Here is a 24,213-nt window from a genome sequence, read left to right as displayed (position 1 = left end):
AGGGCAGCACCCCAAACTGATTATCTGAGCACTTCCCGATATCCTCATCTCATATGGATTAGGTAACATGTATTACGTGCTGTACTCTACCAGTTCTTCCACGCAGTAAGATGCTGGGTCCAGTTACCGCAGAACTTGATATCTGAAGACGCAGGTTTGAAGTGTTATTTCTCATTAGTCATTTAGGAGGAGAGTAACATTTCAGGGGGCAGGACGGTAAATGTATAAGAACAATGAGCCCAAATACGATAATAACTAGACAGTATAACTAGCTCTTATACATTGCAGTAAATGTAGTTTATTTATCTAGGCAAAGAATAGCATTCTCTCAGGGACCGTCTGGGTGAGTGGAAGTTGCTCTTTTTAAAAAAATCAGATCATGTTTATTAAAACCATCCAATATACACGTTTTCCAATTTTCCGGTAAAAAGGTGCGTACACAACACAAGGCAAAAGAAAGAAAAAAGTTTGTTACAATACAGTATAATAGGAAAAAAGCACTCTCAACATACAGACAAAATATAACATTTAAACCATACAAATTCAGCCACCAAATGTGATATGATGTGATATGTAAGGATACAGCGATAGAGTCAGGCACTATATGCATTCCATAAGGGCAACAAGGTTTATCACAGTATTACAGGAAGTAGATGCTGCAGGAGGAATTACTCATCAGTAGTCCAGGGAAACCACTAAGGGAGACCTATCTGTCACTCCTGACAGCATGTTCCTAGGTACGAGACAGCAGTGTAAGACCTGGAGGAAATATTCTATCTAGTGCTAAAGGGGTTATCCAGTTTCCAAAAATTATCTGCAGATATACCCACAGCGGTGCTGAATACTCACTTTTTTTATTTTTAAAAAAGGACCTTTCTCCTCCTGGGGCACATGCGGTTTTATATACCACTAGAAAGCGCACTATCGGTTTTCCCATTCTGTGCCCGCGGTGAAGAGCTATCGGTGCCGGTACCTCTTCAGTGTCAGAAGGGCGTTTCTGACAGTCAGGAGCACCCTTCCTCACAGTAGCGTCTATTGCGCTGTACTGTTAGAGGGGGCATTGCTTACTGCCCAGCGATGATGCTGAGTGGTGAGGAACGCCCCCCCCCAGTACTCGTCTATGGATGAGTACTATCAGGAGGGGAGGGGGCGTTCCTCACTGCTCTCACAGTACAGCGCTATAGGCGCTGCTGTGAGGAAGGGCGTTCCTGATAGTCAGAAATGCCCTTCTGACAGTGAAGAGCTACGGTACCGGCACTGATAGCTCTTCCCGGGGGCAGAGAACGGAAAAGCCGATTGTCTGCTTTCTCGCAGTGTATTACACCACATGTGCCCCAGATGGTGAAAGATCCTCTTTAATGCCTGGACAACCGAGGGTGGTGAAAAATAAATTCATGCTGAGGTGTCATCCCAGCACGCTCCAGTCCTTCTGCTCTGGCGTCTTCTCAAAGTGAAACTGTTCACTGGCTGTGACGTCATGGATCCCTTCCGCTGAAGCTGCTGATTGGCGTCAGGCTAGAACTAGAACGTCCGCCAGCATGGGACCCAGAAGATCGCACCGCGCAGGGAAGCACCGGAGCACTGTAGAAAGGTGAGTATGATTTTTTTTTCACTGTCTATTTAAAACTTAAACGGGTTGTCCATTTTTGCCTAGACAACCCCTATAAAGTGTATATATATATATATATATATATATATATATTTAAAAAAAAAAAAAAAACTATCGCAGACGCATGCATAGCACAGCAACTTTTTGTCGCACAATTTCCATTCAATTTCTCTTCTGGTGACAAATATTGTCATATGGCCCTTGCCTACAGTTATCATAGTTTTTGGACCTGACCAACAGGGTGCAAAACTGACCCCTACAAACGATGTGAAATCCACAGCTCTTCTAGAATTGAGTATCTCCCACCATTAGTAAGGAGCTGGTTCTTATGAAGTATGGGATTTAGCTAAATACTACTTGCGTTTAGGGCCTGACCACTAAGTGCTAAAAGGTTCCCTAACAAGGGATAGGAAACAGTTCACATAGAGACAGCTATTTGCCATCATTGCCAGGAGCAGGTCCACACTGTAGACACTCTATCTCCTTACTGCAAGACACCTCACCTACAATGTTACCCGTGACAGCGCCACCTGCCTGCAGGAGGTCCCCCCACGGCCTGCGCGCTGACGTCACCACGTTCCTGCCCCGGCGTTGCTAGTAACAGCTTAGGGGTTTGGGAGAGGGATGGCGTCTGTGCGCGGTAATGGAGCAGTTTGGCGGGGGCGAGGCGTGTTGGCAGCGGCGGCTGTGCGCTCTAAAGTGTATGGACCATCTCATGGAGAGCCCTCCGACCTGCAGAACAATAATGTAACTATGTGTAGTAATGGCAGAAGTAGTCACGTGTCCACTTATTACACAGTCTATATGTATGAGGCCCTAACTAGGCACTCCCAGCAGAGGTCCTGGTTCTTGGGCTGTAATGGGGCATGGGCGAAGTAACTAAATGCCCCTTCCAGCATGTGGACTGACACTCGGGCTGTGGAGTGACTACATGTCCCAGCATGTGCACTGACACTCGGGCTGTGGAGTGACTACATGTCCCAGCATGTGCACTGACACTCGGGCTGTGGAGTGACTACATGTCCCAGCATTTGCAGTGATTTGAATGGGTTCAGTATAGGCAGCTTTGGCAGTAATGTGGCTTCTTGCTGCACTGCTTGTATGTCATGGACCTGGCCAACATGCAGTTCAATGTGCAGAGTACTTGGCTGCATTTGGCCGCAGTGCTGATCTTGTTCCTGTGCTGACTTCCGCCATTTTGGTTTTTGATCAGAGTTACTTGACAACCAGACCACAGTGACCAGTGCTGTGAATGGAGGAACAACCCTCCTCTGCTGCTCCATATTATGCTGCTTCATTGGGGAATCCATACCACTCAGCTTCTATGGGAGCACTGCCATAAATTACAGGAGAGGGAGGTAGAGACCAAAAGGGAAGCAGGTGAATTCAGTCTAATACAGTGTCAGTGGTATATGCTCATCTTGTCCCCCTGCCCATCTGTCTAACATGCACTGGATTGACTCGGAATTTTAAATGTCAAAAAAAGAAAAATGAGAACTAATTTAAAGGGGTTTCCCATCTACATAAGCACATTTGTAGACTTCTAAGAATGAAATATTTCTGTAAGTAAAATAGTTTTATCCTATTGGTTGTAGTTATTTGTCTTGGTTACCAATGGATATAACAATGAATGCAGGAACTACATATGATTTGGGACTGTAAGAAATCCAGCCATGCTGTCAGGAAAGGACCCTGCATGAGATGTCAGCCATGATTTCATTACTGTGGAAAGGCTATCAAGTCCTAAACCGTAAAAAGTTCCAGCATTTCTGATTGTGTGTGTGTGTGTATATATATATATATATATATATATATATATATCTATCTATCTTACTTTATTTAACTTTTAGTTGGCTACAAACTTGGTTATATCGATGGGAAAGGACCTTTAAAGCACATGGGGTTACTATCTCCGGATTTCCATGTACCTCCCATTTGTAATATTGATGTGAGGTATATAAGTTCTTTAGTAACCCCATTGTGACTCACATTAGGCCTTATTCACATGTCCACATTTTATGGACGTGTGATCTCCATGATAATCTCAGATTGCATGTGGACCTCCGGAAAGATAAAGTAGATCTGCACTCCAGTAGAGGTAATGCTTATTAATATTATTAATTATGTTTACAGCTATAACCTTTCAGGTTATATACCCTTCGTCAGGCAAGTGGATATAATGCATTGATATATGGGCAGTAAACAGTAGATGGTGGGATGAGCTGCTGGATAATAGTCCTCGTCACTCTGTTGGCTTAGGAGAATATCCTGTAGTTTGGTTACCTGTATAGTTCAGCTGGTCGGCCACTTGTATATTATAGATGACCTGTGGGACAGGTGTGACACTTGTGTCTGTGTGTACAGGCCTGGGTCCGGGCAATGTGACATCGATCTACAGACAGTATGACGCTAGGTTCACACTAGCACCGTAGTCTCTTGTAGTTAGGCTCTGCTGGGCGCCTCGAACAATGAGGGGCTGGACCACTATAACAGCGGTTACACACGGACATCGGCGGACTATAAGGGGGCCCATCAGTTGTCCGCCATTTGAAACCTGAAAGCAGTAGAGAAAAAATTCCTCAGTGCAGGACTTTTCTCTGCGTATATATATATATATATATATATATATATATATATATATACACACACACACACACTCACCGGCCACTTTATTAGGTACACCATGCTAGTAACGGGTTGGACCCCCTTTTGCCTTCAGAACTGCCTCAATTCTTCGTGGCATAGATTCAACAAGGTGCTGGAAGCATTCCTCAGAGATTTTGGTCCATATTGACATGATGGCATCACACAGTTGCCGCAGATTTATCGGCTGCACATCCATGATGCGAATCTCCCGTTCCACCACATCCCAAAGATGCTCTATTGGATTGAGATCTGGTGACTGTGGAGGCCATTGGAGTACAGTGAACTCATTGTCATGTTCAAGAAACCAGTCTGAGATGATTCCAGCTTTATGACATGGCGCATTATCCTGCTGAAAGTAGCCATCAGATGTTGGGTACATTGTGGTCATAAAGGGATGGACATGGTCAGCAACAATACTCAGGTAGGCTTTGGCGTTGCAACGATGCTCAATTGGTACCAAGGGGCCCAAAGAGTGCCAAGAAAATATTCCCCACACCATGACACCACCAGCCTGAACCGTTGATACAAGGCAGGATGGATCCATGCTTTCATGTTGTTGACGCCAAATTCTGACCCTACCATCCGAATGTCGCAGCAGAAATCGAGACTCATCAGACCAGGCAACGTTTTTCCAATCTTCAATTGTCCAATTTCAATGAGCTTGTGCAAATTGTAGCCTCAGTTTCCTGTTCTTAGCTGAAAGGAGTGGCACCCGGTGTGGTCTTCTGCTGCTGTAGCCCATCTGCCTCAAAGTTCGACGTACTGTGCGTTCAGAGATGCTCTTCTGGCTACCTTGGTTGTAACGGGTGGCTATTTGAGTCACTGTTGCCTTTCTATCAGCTCGAACCAGTCTGGCCATTCTCCTCTGACCTCTGGCATCAACAACGCATTTCCGCCCACAGAACTGCCGCTCACTGGATGTTTTTTCTTTTTCGGACCATTCTCTGTAAACCCTAGAGATGGTTGTGCGTGAAAATCCCAGTAGATCAGCAGTTTCTGAAATACTCAGACCAGCCCTTCTGGCACCAACAACCATGCCACGTTCAAAGGCACTCAAATCACCTTTCTTCCCCATACTGATGCTCGGTTTGAACTGCAGGAGATTGTCTTGACCATGTCTACATGCCTAAATGCACTGAGTTGCCGCCATGTGATTGGCTGATTAGAAATTAAGTGTTAACGAGCAGTTGGACAGGTGTACCTAATAAAGTGGCCGGTGAGTGTGTATATATATATATATATATATATATATATATATATATATATATATACTAGCTGGTACCCACGACTTCGTCTGCGGTGATTGTAGAAGTGGGTATATACAGGCGCGGGTAAGGTTTTCGTACTGTGTATAAGGTATGGGATATAAAATGTAACTGTGTATCTTGTTTTTGTTGTAATTCTGAGAGCACATGAGACTTTTGTGTTGAATGTAATTTGTATTTCAGCCACTATACGGTGTTTTTATAAACTGTACATAGTGTCTTTGGGACAGAAGTATTTCAGGTTAATATACTTTGATATACGACATTGTATGAGTTGTTATTTTGCGCCAGTACATGTAAGTTTTGGGCACAGGATACTCTTGAGCAAGCAACATAAAGTCTGGCCCTGTGCATGACAGTTTAGTAACTCCATGCGCCTCTTATTAATAGCAATTAACCCCATCATGTCCTTCACATTAACCCCAGTGTAAGAGTTACTGATAGAGATGAGCGAGTACTGTTGAGATCAGCCAATCCGAACAGCACGCTCGCATAGAAATGAATGGACGTAGCCGGCACGCGGGGGGTTAAGCGCGCTGGCTACGTCCAAGCGGAAGTACCAGGTGCATCCATTCATTTCTATGGAGCGTGCTGTTTGGATCGGCTGATCCCAACAGTACTCGCTCATCTCTAGTTACTGATATGTGAGAGACTTGGAGGTAATAATTAAGTATCTTCATTACTGAGGTCTTTTATTAGTACCTCCATATGTCTCACATATTAGTAACCTTTATATGGGGCACACAGGGGTTAATATGAGGGACATGATGGGGTTTATTCCTATTAATGTGAGGCACATGGAGTTACTAACACTAAACTAATAACCCCAAATGCCTGACATTAATGAGAATAGGAACTAAAGTAAGGGAGCTGTGTGTTTCTTACTTTCAGTTTGCTAGCAGCTTCGGCAGGAGCTATCACTATAGCAGGCAGAGACTTGAGCGATTAAGCTCCACCCCCTGGGTTTCCTGCACCCCTCTCAAAGGGGTGTGTCCTTATGCCTCAGCTCTAGCAGGAGACTTCATTTAACTCTTGCAGGTCCTGTGCTGCTGGCATGCCAGTGAAATATGGCAGGAGTGCCACTCTTGGCATGTGTGCCAGGGGTTGCTGACCTCTGCTGTAGAGGGTAATATGAATTTTGTGGCTTGCTGTGGTCCAAAGTGTGTGAGATTGCAGAGATAGTGATGTGAGTTTGGGTTTTGTGGGGGTCCTGGGAAAAACGTATGTGCGCTATTGTGACGAAAAGTAGCCTATTGCGCAATCGAGTGTAGGGACTATGTTTGTGGAAAATTTCAGCCAAATCGGGGTCCAAAGTGTGTGAGATTGCAGAGATAGTGATGTGAGTTTGGATTTTGTGGGGGTCCTGGGAAAAACGTATGTGCGCTATTGTGACAAAAAGTAGCCTATTGCGCAATCGAGTGTAGTGACTATGTTTGTGGAAAATTTCAGCCAAATCGGTGGAGCGGTTTTTGCGTGATTGACCGCCAAACATCCGAACATCCAAAGTCACAAACCCACAAACTCACAAACATTTCACATTTATAATATTAATAGGATGCACATCTCAATGAATTAGAATATCATTAACATGAACATTTGAAAAAGTTCACTCTGTTTGCAATGACTCAATATGTTTCACATTTTCAATTGAATTACTAAAAAAAATAAAAATAAACAACTTTTTGATGATATTCTACTCTGATATGCACTTGTATGTATGTACAGGGTGATTATTACTAGTGATGAGCGAGTATATCCGGTCGAATACCTCCCCTGCATAGTTATTGGTGTAAAAAAGCGCCAGGGAAGGTGCGAGGGGCATCGAATTTTTATTGCGTTTACCGCATGGTATTCAACCGACTACGCCAATAATTATGCAGGGGAGGTATTCGATCGAATACTACTCGCTCATCTCTAATTATTACCTAATCAAATTTGTGATTACATTTTACCTTTTTTACAATTATGCGCTATTCCACAAAATTTTGGCCCCAACAGTATATACTGTACACAGTGTGTATTCTATATAGCAGAACAGCTGTATATAATGACAGTAGTGTACTGGTATCGCTGTGTACAGTATATACTATAAGGATGGCACCGTGTACCATACTGAATACAAATATGATGAGATAACGGTCAGCTATCTAATGTGCATATACTATAACTTTTATTGCCTGTGAAGTAATTAAAGGTTCTTGATCCTAATTTGCCTGAAAGGGTTTGTGTTTCTACAGGTAGATAAATACTTCCAGCTGCTACTTCATGCCTAAATTTCATGCTTTGTTCGTTCTCATATTTTACAGATTATTGCTCCCAGTTATCAGTATAGCTGTAATAAATACTCAGGTAAGACCAGTTATTGTTGTCTGTACTGTTTCTCATGACTTAGCCCTGCTGTTACACCTACAAGTTTGTCACAATTGTATCCAGTGCAGACTATCCACAGTGTCCCTCTGGACCTTAGCCTCTTAACTGTACTAGTGACAATGGACACGAAAAGTAGACGAAGTTTAAAATCGTGTGCAATGAATTTACGACAGTTTACTTTGTGCACCATAAATTCCCATTGTGCGCCACATATTTGTGTCAAGAACTGTAGGTTTTTTTTATGTATGCGCCAGATATTTGTTCCTTACAGCATTAGTTAAGGGATCTTTCTCTTATTGATTCCAAAGATTCAATAACAGAAATTTCATTCCCCTTTTTCAGACAAAATCAGTTCTTTAGTACATAGGCTGAACTCTACCACCAGCAATTCATGGATTGTCTCCTTCCTTAGGAATAAAAGCTCGCTATGTTGGAGCAATTTCATCATCAAGGGGGAAGAGAAGTGATTGTATCAGTTGACTAGTTTTGCAGAGCCACGGCTTGTTTGGATTTTAGCTTCTGTGACGGTGCCAACAGGGACTCTGTGGAAAGGGGGGGGGGGTGTTGCTACTACTGGTAATTAGAGATGAGCGAGTACTGTTCGGATCGGCCGATCCGAACAGCACGCTCGCATAGAAATGAATGGACGTAGCCGACCAGCGGGAGGTTAAGCGGCCGGCCGCCGTCAAAGCGGAAGTACCAGGTGCATCCATTCATTTCTATGGAGCGTGCTGTTCGGATCGGCTGATCCGAACAGTACTCGCTCATCTCTACTGGTAATTGTTTTCCAGAAGCCCACTCTGATATTCCCTCTTATGGTGTGTATTTTAATTATGTGATCATTTTGGAAATTGGAGTGGTTTGTGGGAGAGGCCTTTTAACTTCGGTCTTCCTGTCTATAGAGGTCGAAAGGGCAACTGTTTTTAACAGAGATTAATGAAGAATCTATTACCGGTACGACTAATTGCCCTTTTTTTGTACTTTTCAGGAATATCCAGCCACACTACAGAAGAGGATGATGTAGGTAAGTTTTTAGTTTTTTTTTTTTTTTTTTTTTTTTTTCTTTGTAATTTATATATGTGTCCACATGGTTCAGAACTGCCAATTTTCAGGTAAGGAATAAGTCCCTCTAAGACAACTGCAGTGCCCGGCCAGAAATCTGCTCAGGGGGGGTTGTCATGTTTCCACCTACAACTTTGAAGGGAATAGTACCAGTAGCTACTCTGTACCTGTAGTTGTACAGTAGATTGAGTTTGCTGCTTTGTTTTAAAGTTTTCTGCTAAGTTTAACTCAATGATAAGGGAGAGAAAGTGTTCTGGTTGCTTACACCACTAGTTATTATTATAGGTTCCTGGACCTTGAAGACTTTTCCATCAAGTTTTGGGCACTTGCATTCATGGCCACACTGGCAGCTTCATTCTTGATATGTACACTGCTTTCAAACATGGCGGCCACTGTACCCACAGACCTTGAGATTAGATTTACACGGCCTCTAAGAAGCATTACACACCAAAAAAACCAGACACCTAGAGTAATGCAGAAATACATTTATGGGATTGTGTTTACTCACCTGTGTAGTTACGTGTATATATGATATAAGGAGTAAAGGATCTGTGATGACTTAATTATAGTCTTGTCTCTTGCAAAGCTATAATGAATGAAGTTTACTGATGTATGAAGAAAAATACAGACTATATGATCTCTATAATTGCAGAGGACCGGGCAGCAAACTCCCTTCTTAATAAATTGATCCGGAAGTCTCTGGTAGAGTCAAGTCAGAACTTGGAGGTCCTGCAGAGAGATCCGTCTTCTCCATTATTCTCCGTAAAGTCATTTGAAGAACTGCATCTGTAAGTGATTATAGTACAGAAAACTGTTAAAGAAATGGATCTACCAGTATCTTGTTGATGGTGATCCAGCAGGATTTTTATTATAAACAGAACTTGATCAGTAGACTCACAGGACCTTTCCTGTGGTGTCTGTTTAGGTAAATACTGGTACAAGCCATGATATAATCATTTTCGAACATCTTTTCTTATAAGGCCTCATTCACACAGCAGTATTCTGATCATTGGTTTTCATTTGTATTTGTAAGTATACAAGTACTGAATAAACTTATTTGTTTTTGTACCGTGTTAGCCAGTGGTTATGAAATATAAAAAACAAAAAACTTGCAAGTCTTCGGTAGGTGATACCTTTTTTTAATGGCTAACTCATAATGATGACAGAATATGACGTTTCACTTGTGCATGACCCTATTCAAGACTCTGGATAGTGGAATGAACCTTTCACATGGGTTCAAGTCTTTCTATACAAATCACTGAACTAAGATAGCCATAAAGAACTGGGAATTGATTTTGTTTTTATATGTATATAGTAATAAGCCTCCCCCCCCCTCCTGAAATCCTATCCCTGTGTCCAGTTATACATAAATATGCAGCCTGCAGAAATGCAGAGACGTCATATACTGTCATCATTATGAGTTAGCCATTAAAAAAGGTATCACCTACTGAAGACTTGCAAGTTTTTTGTTTTTCTTATATGAAATAAACTTGTCAGGAGTACAAGTGAGGAACATGGACATATTCTGCATGCATGTTATTTGTGTAGGATGCCTGCGCTGCTGAAAGGAATCTATGCTATGGGCTTCAACAGACCTTCTAAGATCCAAGCCACTGCTCTTCCTATGATTCTTGCTAACCCGTAAGTATGGATGTTACTTGTTTGCGTTTCAGTAAGTATCAATTATTGAAATATGTCTATATGTAAATGCATGATGTGTGCATAATCTTACTGTATGGTGCCATGTTGCCTGCTTTAAGTGTTGTATTTTTATTTTCTTCTACAGACCCCTGAATCTGATTGCTCAGAGCCAGTCAGGGACAGGGAAGACGGCAGCATTTGCTCTAGCAATGCTCAGCAGGGTTGATGTCAAGAAAAAATATCCACAGGTAAGTGTGAAGACTCTTACAGCCAGCATTTAAACGGAGTCTATCATGAGTTAAATCCTTTTTTCTGATATGCTAATTAAGCTCAGGGAGCACAGGATCATCATTAACCTGCGTGCTGCCTCCTTGTAGTTCAGGGACACCCTCTTCTTTGTAAATGAATGCTCCTCCTCTTTGCTGTGTTACCAGCAGCATGTAACTTCAGTGAGATCCAAATCCTGCACCTGTGCAGTACACTTTGGAAGGAAGTAAAGATGGCCGGCGTAGCATACAGTCCATGAAAGTGATGACGCTGTTGTGCTCGGACCACAGGGGCAGTGCTTCTTGCTGGTCCACCGCATTGGTGGTCAAAATGCTGGTGACCCAACTTTTACTTGCAGGGATCACAGAGGGGGGTTGTCCTGTGGTGCCTGAAGACAGAGGGTCGGGTAAGTATTCGAACTCCTCCCCCTTCTTAGCAGAGTAGGCTCCTCTTTCTTTGGGCATGGCAGCTTCCCTGCTGTGCTTCCTGGGGCTGCCATTTTTAGTGGGTCACAGCGAATGGCTCCCATTTTTCTGCCACAGCTCCTGCTCTCAGTCTGCAATTTCTCCATATCCTGAGCGGTCACCTTTTCTTAGGACACCCTTCCTTGCATTCCAGTGCTCTTTTCAGCCCTCTGATGCCAGGAGTTCTTCTTCGACGGCCATGGCATCTACTCAAATCCCTGGCTTTTTAGGAACTACAGTGGGTCCCATCTAGGATGGCCCTCTTCTGGGCCATGAGGAGGCCCTTTTCTTTGTTCTATTTTGTGAAAGTGGGAAAAGCTGTGAGAGGGCATTCATTCTGTATTTGTCCTTTTCTGTTTACTTTTTCTCTTCTCCTCAGCATCCCTGAAGCCTGGAGCTTCCCCAGGACTTTTTCCAGTCTGTCCAGAGGGATATTGCACCTGGTATACCTTTCTTTGGCCCATCCCGAACTTGAACTTGACTCCACATGGAGTCCCTACAGTTGCTGGTGGCGTCCCTGGAGACAGGCAAATTCCTGTAGTGCATCAACATCTGCAACGCTTACCTCCACATTCTCATCACAGTCTATCAGGATTTTCTTCTATTTTGGGTAGGTTCACGTAATTTTTAGTTTGTCGTGCTCCCCATTGGGATGGCCTCTCCCCATGAGTATTTCAGCTTATGGAATTCCTTTTGTGTGATCTTCAATACACACCAGGACCATATTGTCTTCCAAGATCCTTGCCCTCTGAACTGGTGTGTCCCACCTTCAGAAGGAACTCTCTGTGCTCTCTTCAATTCTGCATGTAGGTCCTGGACATGATGGTATCGACTTTTTGAGGCCGTTTCATTTTGCTCAATTCCACTCATGTCCTCTGTAATTGGCAATTCTGGTCTGCTGGGACAAACCTCCATCCAGCCTCAACAACCTGATTCTCCTGCCTCCCTGAGTTCATCAAGAACTCCTGGGGAGGAGAGCCAGCAAAGAAATCTCTCATATGAAGATCAAGGGGGATTCCAGCCATTCTTGTGGTTCCAGATTCACTCTGCTGGGTCTGGTACGCAGACCTCATATTACTGCTGATGGACGCTCCTTGGCCCCTTCTTCTGCAAGTCTCTGTCTCAGGGACCGCTGTCCCACCCCACTTTACTTCATCTGCGTTTAAAGGCGTAGTTGTTGAAGCCGAGGTCCTGAGGTGTCATGACTTTTCAGAGGCTGTTATTCAGACCATGCTCAAGGCCTGAAAACCTCAGTCTTTTAAGATTGATCATCACACCTGGAAGGCCTATGTACTGTGGGGTGAGAGTAATGAGTTCCATCTATTCTCCTTTTCTCTTCCTAGGATCGTGGCTTTTCTCCAGTCCGGTCTAGACGAGGGACTTGGTCCTTCTTCTTTTAAAGGGAAGGTGTCTGCCCTTTTATATTCTTTTTCAGAAGATCCTAGCCTTCCGGACTCAGTTGAAGACTTTCCTGCAGGGTGTGGTACACTGTGCTCCTCCCTACTGTACTCCTGTGTAAACCATGAGATGCCTTGAGGCACTTCAGGCTTTCCCCTTTGAGCCTTTGCGTGAGAGCTCTCTTCGTCTTCTGTCCTGGAAGGTTGCCTTCCTGGTAACCATTACTTCCCTGTCACAGAAGCCTCCTTTTCTTGTTTTCCACAAGGACAAGGTTGTCCATCTTAATTACAGTCTTTGCTGACTAAGGTGGTTTCTTCTTTGCACACCAACTAGGACGTCGTCTTACCGTCTCTGCAGTGACCCCAAGCATTCGCATGAGCGCTCTCTTCACTGCTCGCATGTCATACAGGCAATCTGGGTCTATTTTTCCCACAACCCCTTCTGTCATTCAGACTCCTTGTTCATTCTCCTTGAGGGTCCTCACAAGGCCTGGCTGCTTCCACAACTCCAGGTGGATTCGATCTGCTGTAAGGAGGCCTATCAGCTCAAGGATTGGCCGTTACTGCTACGTTTGATTGCTTATTCCAAGAGAGCTGTCCTGGACTGTTCAGAATAAGGCTTCTACTACTAAGGTTTGCAAGGCTGCCACCTGGGCCTCTGTCCACACTTTCACCAAGTTCTATTATGGGGTGTCGAACTCATTTTTACTGGGGGCTACTTCAGCCCCACGGGGTACAAGATTATTGTAGACTTGTAGAAAAGTAACTTCTCCTTAACGGTTAAGCAAGCTATCAAGCAGTAGTTATATTTGTACATTACTACTGTTACAATCAGCCCTTTGTGGGCAACCAGGAAGAACATATTTTTGACTATTTCCCAACAATAAATATGAGCGTTTCTGATCAGTGCTTTACCACATAGACATTTGTTACTGAGTTGACATCTTATTTATGACTACATCTCTGGTAACCGCTGAGATACTGTAGTTCACCTCAGCAGCCCGATCCTCCACACAGCAGCCTGATCCTCTGCTCTCCTGTAACGGCTAGACGGGGCTCACAGCAGGTACTTTTTGCTCCTTATTGCTGCGTGTTCCGTAGAAGACAGCGAAACGCAGAAGAGGAGAGGCTACTTTAGGAGAGTGATAGCAGCAACCAGTGAGCACAAAAGCTCGGTGGTTGCTGCCTAGTTACCTGTTTCTGAGCTGCTGCTGTCATTTCGGCTCTGCTGAAAAACAAATGCCAGTTTGGATAACACAAGGCAGCGAGACAAACCCGACCTGCAGGCCTTGTGTTTCACAACCGTGTTCTATCAGATCCATTCTGTGGGCTCTGCTAATGCCAGCTTGAGTCATAAGGTTTTGCAAACGGCTTTGTGCTAGGTTTTTGCATGGCTGTGTAATTCCCACCCCCTAGGACTGCTTTAGGACATTCCTTGTAATGCCCCCCTCCATAAAATAAGTGAGAAAAGGATCTTTGTTCTTACCATAAAAATCCTTTTCTTGTTTTCATTGGGGGACACAAATCCCACCCCCTTTTTTTTCCCCTTCTTGTTCCTGGCTAGGGCTGTTTTGGTTAGTTTTTCTTAGTTTCAGGCCAAATGGTTGCTGTTGGTTCCATATTTTCTTTGTTTTTTTTTTTTTTTAATATTCTTTGTGTTTCTATCCTACTGCTGCAGCGGTACAAACTGATTGATATATATTCCGTAAGTAACCTTGTGTTCGTTTCCTTCACAGTGTATCTGTCTCTGTCCTACATTTGAATTGGCTTTGCAGACTGGAGAAGTCATTGAACAGATGGGAAAGTTTTGTGATGGGATTGATGTAATCTATGCTATACGAGGAAACAGGCGTATGTATCAACCTCTTGCTGTATATTGGTGCATACTAAAGTTTTACACCTTTTTAATTTTAGAAGTATGTTAATAGATGGATTAAATTGTTCACAAATGTCTTTTGAATCAAATATTTTTTACATTCAGTGAATAAAATTGTACTTCACTGTATGCAGGGCTCCAGATGGTGAACAAAATAAGTGCCAATGCAAGATTTTGCAAATGCCACGAAGACTCCACTAAAGTGATTAATCTTTAAAAAATTTTTTTTTAAAAAAAGTAGACTGATGTAGCATACCCAGTTTGTGAAGATGGCTGCATGTGTGAAAGTCAACCCTATGTGCCTCCTATAGTTGCAGTTAAAATTGAATAGAATGCTGAAGCAGGAAGCCTTTAGGTTTTCTGCTCTTCCGTTGAGGACGCTACCAGTAGGCAGGTTTGTTACACTGAGCTGAAAACAACAATAGAGTACTACGTGAGGGCTTCTAGGAAGCATAATCCTGTGCGGGACGATCAGAAGGGAACATTATACTTGTGTGGGGGGGGGGGTATTATATGGTGTACGGGGCCACAGGAGAAACTGATAGTGTGTAAAGGTACTGGTAGCATTATAATGTTTGTGGGGTGACTGGAGAGCATTATATGGTTTGGTGTCTAAAAATGTTTTGGACTCCTAAATATCTCAGTTTTTTAGCCAAAGGCTCTTAGGTTTTTGTTTTTTTTTTTTTTTTTTTTTGCTAATCTGCAGCACTGATGTAGTAGTATAGATAACTTCCGCGTTGTTCACAGAAGTGGGGGCTATTTAGTAGAAAAAAATACCCCCATCAAAAATCATCTCCCTACAGTATTGAAAGTACATGTAGAATCTAAGGTGCCAGGTTGCAGACTGATGAAATAATTTTACTCCTTCATCCATGATGCACCCCCTGAGAGGACCTCCCACTGCTGGACTGGAATCTTGAAAAGTTCAAAGTGCCCTCAGATCAAGTTTTTTTGTCCAGCTGGATGGGTAAACCTGACACATCTAGAAGACTTTGTGGGATTACCTTTTAAGTTGTGGGCTCTAGATCTAGTATAATGGAATTATGCCAGAGGCACACGTCTTCACTTAAAGCAAACTCAAGCCTGCTCCTGACTGAAAACTTTCAGTCTCTTTTGAGTTGGGATTTAAGCTTCTTTGGGGAGTGACCCCTGCTGCTGGAAGCATCAGTGGCGATGGTGCAGGACACCTAATTTTTCGCTATTCTTATTTGCAAAAATAGTTTTTTTTGTGTCTAAAAAAATTGTTACCTTCGTTATTGACAGAACAGTTGCCCTCTCTTACAGCATTAAACAAATAGTATTAGTATAGTTCTCTAATAGCAACAAGCAAATAGTAAGTGATTTAAAGCAGGGGTCCTCAAACTTTTTAAACAGTGGGCCGGAGGCAGAGCAGGTCGCACAGACATCGGGAGCAGTGCCCTCCAATAGGTAAAGTGAAGTGCAGTCTATGGCCTAGCCCGAGCTCCCCAGGAGCTTCATTATAAATGCATGCCTGCTGGCGTTGTCGGCGGGGCCAAACAGAAGTGCTTGGCGGGCCGCATGTGGCCCTCGGGCCGCAGTTTGAGGACCCATGATTTAAAGGGTTCTGTGCACTGACCACTTAGGCCTCACTCATCATGAGAACACATTCTTTCTCACACACTTCAATAGTGGAAGGAGTCAGGCAGTTTCTGCCTCATTCAACACTTGAGAAAGGAGACTCTGTGCCTCTGAAACGCATTGAGTATGTGAGCTTTGAATAAAGTACGGTATTCTTCAAAAGAAGGACAGATACCCTCTCTTCATTGGAGTTCCTGATTCCTTCCACTATTTGCATCACCTGGGATTTTAATTCTGGACGGGAGGGAGGTCCTGCAGCTTCACCGATTGGTATGATATGTCTATAAAGTAGTTGTGACTTCACAACTGCATCAGGTGAGACAACCGTAACACAATCTGTTAGTCACCTTTATATCAAGATCTACCACCTGTTTATTCAGTGGCACCTCTTTTTCACAGCGTTATTTAACACCTGTGTAAGGTGTACCTGTCATCCTTCATCACACCTATACTGTCACTGTGTAAATCTACAGTATCACGCTATGTGCCGCTTGGTGTTGTCTCTGTCGTTGACAGTGCTGAAGTATAGCACTCAGCTATTTCCAGCACTCCCATTGAAGTAGAATCGAAGCGTGGGGTGCATGTTCGTCCACATGGCAGGGGAAGGAGGTGGGTCGGGTTCTCATCTGTCCTACAAACACTGATCAGCAATTTATCCTCTCTTGTATGGATTGAGGATAAATATTTTTTTGTACCTTAACCCATATAAGGGGCTGATGAATGCAGGCTCCAGTACCTCATTTGGTCAGACAAGGAACCGATACTTCCAGTGAAGATGACCAGATGGAAGAAGGAGCGCTTTTACTCTTTTAAAGGGGTTTCCTATCTTCCCTTCTCACCAGTTTGCCTGATGCTGGTGGGTGGGCTTTGACTGTTTGGACAGGACACTATGAAGTACCTCAATGGATATAGACATTGCCTTTACCAAGAGCGTTTTAGTATCATTGTTGGAAATCTATAATAATGCAGATCAAATAATATGCACAGTAAATGTATATTACATTACACAGGTTTGTAAAGAGCCCTTTCATGCTCCCAGGGACTGACAACGTTTTTGCAGTAAACTCTGTTATCTTTGTTTAAATAGCGAGATAAGATGTCCGATCATTTGTCAGCAAACTGCAGTTAGCTGACCTGATTGTACAGAGAAGACGGTAACCGCTCTGAATAGTAAGGCTGGGTTCACATCTGCGCCAGAGTCTGTTAGAAACCTCCAAAATCAGTGAAGAGAAAAGTCTTGCAACTCATGCACACTTTAGCAAATGTAGAAAACACTACAGTCCTCCTGGTTCCAGATACCTTAGACAACCTACCAGAACCTATTGAGTTACTCCCAGTCCAACTAGCCAGTCTAGCAATACAAAGCTGTTAGTCTGCATATCATAATAATGTGATTTTATACTTTGTGTGTGTGTCATGTGTATATATATATATATATATATATATATATATATATATATATATCATTTTTTCACATAGCTTCATATAACATATGCATCTAACTATAGGCTGTATAAGTTATTGTAGCTAAGCAATGAGGGCAGGAGAGATGGCTTATTTTTTTCTTAGATTTCCTGTTCCTCATGGGGAGGTCCTCCAGAGGTGCTCTCATGAATTTACGCAAATCTGATTAGTGGTAAGAGTAATCTGCTTTATCTTTTGCAGCCTGCAGAGGTAGCATATTAGAAGCACAGATCATTGTGGGAACCCCAGGAACCATGTTCGATTGGTGCTTTAAGCTCAGGATTGTAGATGTTGAGAATATCAAGGTATATGTCCTGGATGAAGCTGATGTCATGATTGATCGTCAGGGTCACTATGACCATAGTATCCGGTTAAAGAGGTAAGTCTCTAAGAAACAAACTGATCCATAGCAGATATTTCCAAATACTTGTGGTGGTTTGGTCCTTTTACTATGTGCAAAACCTACAAATTCTAGTTATGGTAAGTACTGTATGTTTCAGGATTTCACTGGATATGCTTTATAAAAATGACATAAAATAACTTTCTACTGCAAGAACATACTTAGCTTATAAATATAGCAGATATCGCTGTGGAGCTCCTATCCAGTCAGCTGAATTCTCTAGGTTAAGTTAACGATACCTGAATATTTTTCATGCAGTGAAATTGTTTAATCCGCTAACTCTCTGCTTGACCCCTTACAATTCGATTTCCGCGCTCTGCACTCTACTGAAACAACCCTCACAAAAGTCTCCAATGATCTCCTGGCAGCTAAATCCAATGATGACTTCTCTTTCCTTATTCTTCTGGATCTCTCAGCAGCATTTGACACTTGACCATCAAGAAAGCACTTTGTCAAAAGACAGAACCACCAATTGTAAAATGGTATTAATTTAGTAAAAGGAGCAAAGAAAGAAAGGTGGAGGCCAATGTTGCCTTAATGCATCACTTATGGAGGAATGAAAACCATAATATAGTACAAGGACATAGGTGGTGGTATAAATGTATCTATATGCTAACAAGTATAGCTAGAAGAACCTCAGTGATATAATATGTACAAAAAAGAGTGAACAGGTACCAACCCCTGTGCAAGGAAGTGTTCTAACTACTTATGTTATCTCTGTAGGGCAATGCCATCAGACTGCCAGATGCTTCTGTTTTCTGCCACTTTTGAGGAGTCCGTTTGGTGTTTTGCTCAGAAGATTGTTCCAGATCCAAACATCATAAAATTAAAGAAGGAAGAACTGACGCTGAAAAATATTCGTCAATTTTATGATTTTTGTGAAAATAAAGAAGCAAAATTCAAGGCCTTATCGAACATGTACGGGTCAATCACTATTGCACAGGCAATTATCTTCTGCCAGGTATAGTCACAGCTCGGACCAGACACAGTCAACATTTCTCATTTTTAACCTCCTTTGCTGTATTACTGTTCTCAAGATCTCAACTCTGTTTACTAAGAGATTTATGCTAACAATCTGGGTTCTAGTGACATCATTATGACGCAAAGATCCCGGGCTGGTACTTGTCGCTTTTTTGTATACTTTGATCGGTCGCTCCCATGTAGAGGTGTGGAGCTACCTATCTATCTATCTATCTATCTATCTATCTATCTATCTATCTATCTATCTATCTATCTATCCACACACAGTGGCACAATTATAAAGACTCGTTCCCACCATCAGGGAGCTGGGAAATGCAGTTTTGAATACACTATACACCTGATTTAGGGAAGATCAGTCTATGACATCATATTATCTTCCTTCTGAGGAATTCCTCTTATAGTTTTTAGTAGGAGAAAACACTTTGAGGCTCGTTCAGGCTATTGAATTAATTAGGACATCTTTACTAAAGAATTCCTCAATTGCTGCATTGTCTAACTCTTAGGGCGGGTTCACACCAGCGCCCGATCTCCATTATGCAGGTTTCTGTTTCCTGCCGGAGAAACTGGGTAGGAAACGGAAACCGGCAGGCACTTTTCAAACCCATTCATTTCAATGGTTTTGAAAAGTGTCCGCCTGTGAGCGTCTTCTGCTCTCCGCGGCGAAACCGTTTTTTTTTTTAACCAGACATAAAGTCGGTCATGCAGGACTTTGTGTCCGATTAAAAAAACCCCCCCAAAAAAACGGTCTCTTCGCTTAGAGCAGAAGGCGCTCACTGGTGGACAGTGAAGCCAGTTTCTGTCTTCTGCTGACAGAAAATGGAAACCTGCATAACGGAGATCGAGCGCTGGTGTGAACCTGTCCTTACTCTGCTATATCTGTTCCATTGCGTTATTGTTCCATGCCAAGTCTGCTGCATTGTGGTGTACAAATAATTTGGTTAACGTTCTGGTGGGGAATCAAAAATGAACCTGCACTTTCACTACTTTTTTAATGATGTATAAATAACTGGGATACAGTAAATAACTTATTGGGTCTAAAACTTACAGTGCAAACTTAAAGGGGTTGGCCACTTTCAGACCAATATTGACAAGTGTACAATAAAAAGATATACAATTTTCCAATATACTTTTCTAGGAACATTGTATATCTTTTTATTGTACATTTGTTTGTCAATATTGGTCTGAAAGTGGCCAATCCCTTTAAGCTAGAAAGTATATAACTATACTAGATTTATCATACTAATGCATAGTTTAATGCTATTTGAAAAATCTCTTTAATCTGCATTATTAGGTGGTCTAGTTTAACATTACACCTCTTATTACTTTTAGTTTACGCCAGAAAAATGTTCCAAACTTTGGTGCAGTTTGGACATACAGGGTTGCAACTTAGGCCAAACTCACTTTCAGTAAAGCCACTTCGTACGGGTCATAAAATATGGCACAAGGCATTTTAATTATTTTTGTTGGCATAAATGACACAGGTATTGTATTCTATTGCATTATACTTGATTAATTTTCCCCATAAACTTTATTTTCTGACTCAAACAATAGAAATGGCTGATACTGTTGGGGCAAAGATATTTCAGGACACACACTTATATGCAAATACAATATGCCTAAAGCCGAACAGACAGTGCATATGTGAGCACCAAATCAGAAAATCCCCACAGTATAATAGGAAATATATAAAAGTGTATGTATTGAAATGTAACCAAAGGATTAAAACCTACATAAATAAATTCAAAAGGTTTTTTTTAAATACTTTTTACTAGGTAACCTGAACCAATACACTGCAGTACTTCTATATTACAGTTTAACCCTGACAGGTAACCGATTTTTATTGCCAGCTGTACTAAGACATCGGACACTGGGAGTCATTGTTAGGCCTTGGGTGCCTTGGCATCTACTGGCTCCCGTGATCAGGTTCTTGTGGGATAATGGAGTGAGCCCACTCCCTCTGTAAAGCACTTGGATGTCCATGATGACATTGACTGAGGGTTAAGGACATTATTCTAAGCACCAGCAAATATTTTTGGGATAGTCTAGCACCATTACTGTGAAAAAGTTGTTTTTAGAAATATGTGAATAAGGCTCATATAGAGATCTGTCAGATCTGCCACTTGTTCTGTATACAGGCCTGAATCGCCGTTCCTTTACATGATTGACAACCTCTTTCTTTCCTACAGTTAGTTCAATGCGCATGCACTTGGAGTTTCTTGGCTGGAGTCCTAGGAGTTGAAGTGCAACTAGTTTTCTTCTCTAACAAACTGGTTTTTGATCTTTTGTTAAATAGACTCGTAGAACTGCCAACTGGCTGTCCCAAGAAATGAGAAAAGATGGACATGTGGTGACTTTACTCAGTGGTGAACTGACCGTGGCAGACCGAGCCAATGTAATACAGAGATTCAGAGATGGCAAGGAGAAAGTTCTTATCACCACTAATGTCTGTGCTCGGGGTAAGCCTTTATTTTAGATGTATAATTTTTGTTGGCATTGTTGTATTCCTGTGTGGTGGGTATGGACATGTTTGTTTGACACATAGGTGATCAGTTTATTTGTTTCCCATGTCAGAATATCACTGCTGGGATGGGAAGAACTTGCTTATAAGTCCCAAACACTTTAACAGGACTTTTGGAAACATGCAAGCAATGCTGCTTTGCTTTTCATAACCTTCATAAAGTGAATAGGAATAAAGTAAGCAGTGTAGCACAGCTGAGCTACCCTGTTTATTTAGATCCACAGTAGAGATGAGCGAACACTAAAATGTTCGAGGTTCGAAATTCGATTCGAACAGCCGCTCAATGTTCGTGTGTTCGAATGGGTTTCGAACCCCATTATAGTCTATGGGGAACAGATACTCGTTAAGGGGGAAACCCAAATCCGTGTCTGGAGGGTCACCAAGTCCACTATGACACCCCAGGAAATGATGCCAACACCTCTGGAATGACACTGGGACAGCAGGGGAAGCATGTCTGGGGGCATCTAACACACCAAAGACCCTCTATTACCCCAACATCACAGCCTAACAACTACACACTTTACACACTCAATACCACCTCTCTGACAGTAGGAAAACACCTTGAAACATGTGTATTTGGCACTTGCAGTGAGGAGAGCTTGTCACCAGCAGTGAATTTGGCCCTTGTAGTAAGTTGAGGTTGGCACCAACATTTGTTTTGAAAATCAGGGTGGATTGAGCCTCTAACCAGCAGAGTTTGGGCAAATTCATGGTGGAGGGAGCCTCTAAACAGCCAAGTTTGGACCAATTCATGGTGGAGGGAGCCTCTAAAAACCCCAGTTTGGACCAATTCATGGTGGAGGGAGCCTCTAACCAGCCCAGTTTGGGCAAATTCATGGTGGAGGGAGCCTCTAAACAGCCCAGTTTGGGCACATTCATGGTGGAGGGAGCCTCTAACCAGCCCAGTTTGGACCAATTAATGGTGGAGGGAGCCGCTAAAAACCCCAGTTTGGACCAATTCATGGTGGAGGGAGCCTCTAACCAGCCCAGTTTGGGCAAATTCATGGTGGAGGGAGCCTCTAAACAGCCCAGTTTGGGCACATTCATGGTGGAGGGAGCCTCTAACCAGCCCAGTTTGGACCAATTAATGGTGGAGGGAGCCTCTAAACAGCCAAGTTTGGACCAATTCATGGTGGAGGGAGCCTCTAAAAACCCCAGTTTGGACCAATTCATGGTGGAGGGAGCCTCTAACCAGCCCAGTTTGGGCAAATTCATGGTGGAGGGAGCCTCTAACCAGCCCAGTTTGGACCAATTAATGGTGGAGGGAGCCTCTAAACAGCCAAGTTTGGACCAATTCATGGTGGAGGGAGCCTCTAAAAACCCCAGTTTGGACCAATTCATGGTGGAGGGAGCCTCTAACCAGCCCAGTTTGGGCAAATTCATGGTGGAGGGAGCCTCTAAACAGCCCAGTTTGGGCACATTCATGGTGGAGGGAGCCTCTAACCAGCCCAGTTTGGACCAATTAATGGTGGAGGGAGCCGCTAAACAGCCCAGTTTGGACCAATTCATGGTGGAGGGAGCCTCTAAAAACCCCAGTTTGGACCAATTCATGGTGGAGGGAGCCTCTAAAAAACCCAGTTTGGACCAATTCATGGTGGAGGGAGCCTCTAAAAAACCCAGTTTGGACCAATTCATGGTGGAGGGAGCCTCTAACCAGCCCAGTTTGGACCAATTAATGGTGGAGGGAGCCTCTAAACAGCCAAGTTTGGACCAATTCATGGTGGAGGGAGCCTCTAAAAACCCCAGTTTGGACCAATTCATGGTGGAGGGAGCCTCTAACCAGCCCAGTTTGGGCAAATTCATGGTGGAGGGAGCCTCTAACCAGCCCAGTTTGGACCAATTAATGGTGGAGGGAGCCTCTAAAAACCCCAGTTTGGACCAATTCATGGTGGAGGAAGCCTCTAACCAGCCCAGTTTGGGCAAATTCATGGTGGAGGGAGCCTCTAAACAGCCCAGTTTGGGCACATTCATGGTGGAGGGAGCCTCTAACCAGCCCAGTTTGGACCAATTAATGGTGGAGGGAGCCGCTAAACAGCCCAGTTTGGACCAATTCATGGTGGAGGGAGCCTCTAAAAACCCCAGTTTGGACCAATTCATGGTGGAGGGAGCCTCTAAAAAACCCAGTTTGGACCAATTCATGGTGGAGGGAGCCTCTAACCAGCCCAGTTTGGGCAAATTCATGGTGGAGGGAGCCTCTAAACAGCCCAGTTTGGGCAAATTCATGGTGGAGGGAGCCTCTAACCAGCCCAGTTTGGACCAATTAATGGTGGAGGGAGCCGCTAAACAGCCCAGTTTGGACCAATTCATGGTGGAGGGAGCCTCTAAAAACCCCAGTTTGGACCAATTCATGGTGGAGGGAGCCTCTAAACAGCCCAGTTTGGGCAAATTCATGGTGGAGGGAGCCTCTAACCAGCAGAGTTGGTGGAAATGAGGGTGGAGGGAGCCTCTAACCAGCAGAGTTGGGGGAAATCAGGGTGGAGGGAGCCTAGTATTAGCAGAATTGTGCAACGCTTATGGTGGATGAGTATGAGGATGCGGAGGAATTGGAGAGGTTGAGTACAGACATGGAGTTTCATGTTGGGGTGCTTTACACAGGTGGGCACAAAAATGACGGCTCTACCCAGTGGTGGTTCATTTTTATCAAAGTGAGCCGG

The 24,213-nt window shown here is 43.2% G+C and overlaps 1 protein-coding gene across 1 annotated transcript in view; it reads left to right on the top strand.

Moving 5' to 3' along the window:
- The first annotated feature begins 2,233 nt into the window (after window positions 1-2,233).
- DDX25 (DEAD-box helicase 25) overlaps window positions 2,234-24,213 on the top strand; it is a 36,125-nt gene continuing 14,145 nt past the window's right edge. Inside the window, 10 exon segments of the mRNA XM_075278547.1 lie at window positions 2,234-2,356; window positions 7,827-7,896; window positions 8,900-8,914; window positions 9,605-9,740; window positions 10,501-10,593; window positions 10,739-10,841; window positions 14,458-14,572; window positions 17,862-18,039; window positions 18,784-19,021; window positions 21,335-21,497. Of these exon segments, the coding sequence (XP_075134648.1) occupies window positions 2,234-2,356; window positions 7,827-7,896; window positions 8,900-8,914; window positions 9,605-9,740; window positions 10,501-10,593; window positions 10,739-10,841; window positions 14,458-14,572; window positions 17,862-18,039; window positions 18,784-19,021; window positions 21,335-21,497 (1,234 nt within the window).

This window comes from Leptodactylus fuscus, chromosome 6, assembly GCF_031893055.1.
Source record: "Leptodactylus fuscus isolate aLepFus1 chromosome 6, aLepFus1.hap2, whole genome shotgun sequence".
Lineage (NCBI taxonomy): Eukaryota > Metazoa > Chordata > Amphibia > Anura > Leptodactylidae > Leptodactylus > Leptodactylus fuscus.
Note: the sequence above shows the minus strand (reverse complement) of the source record. Positions and strands in the feature narration are given on the sequence as shown.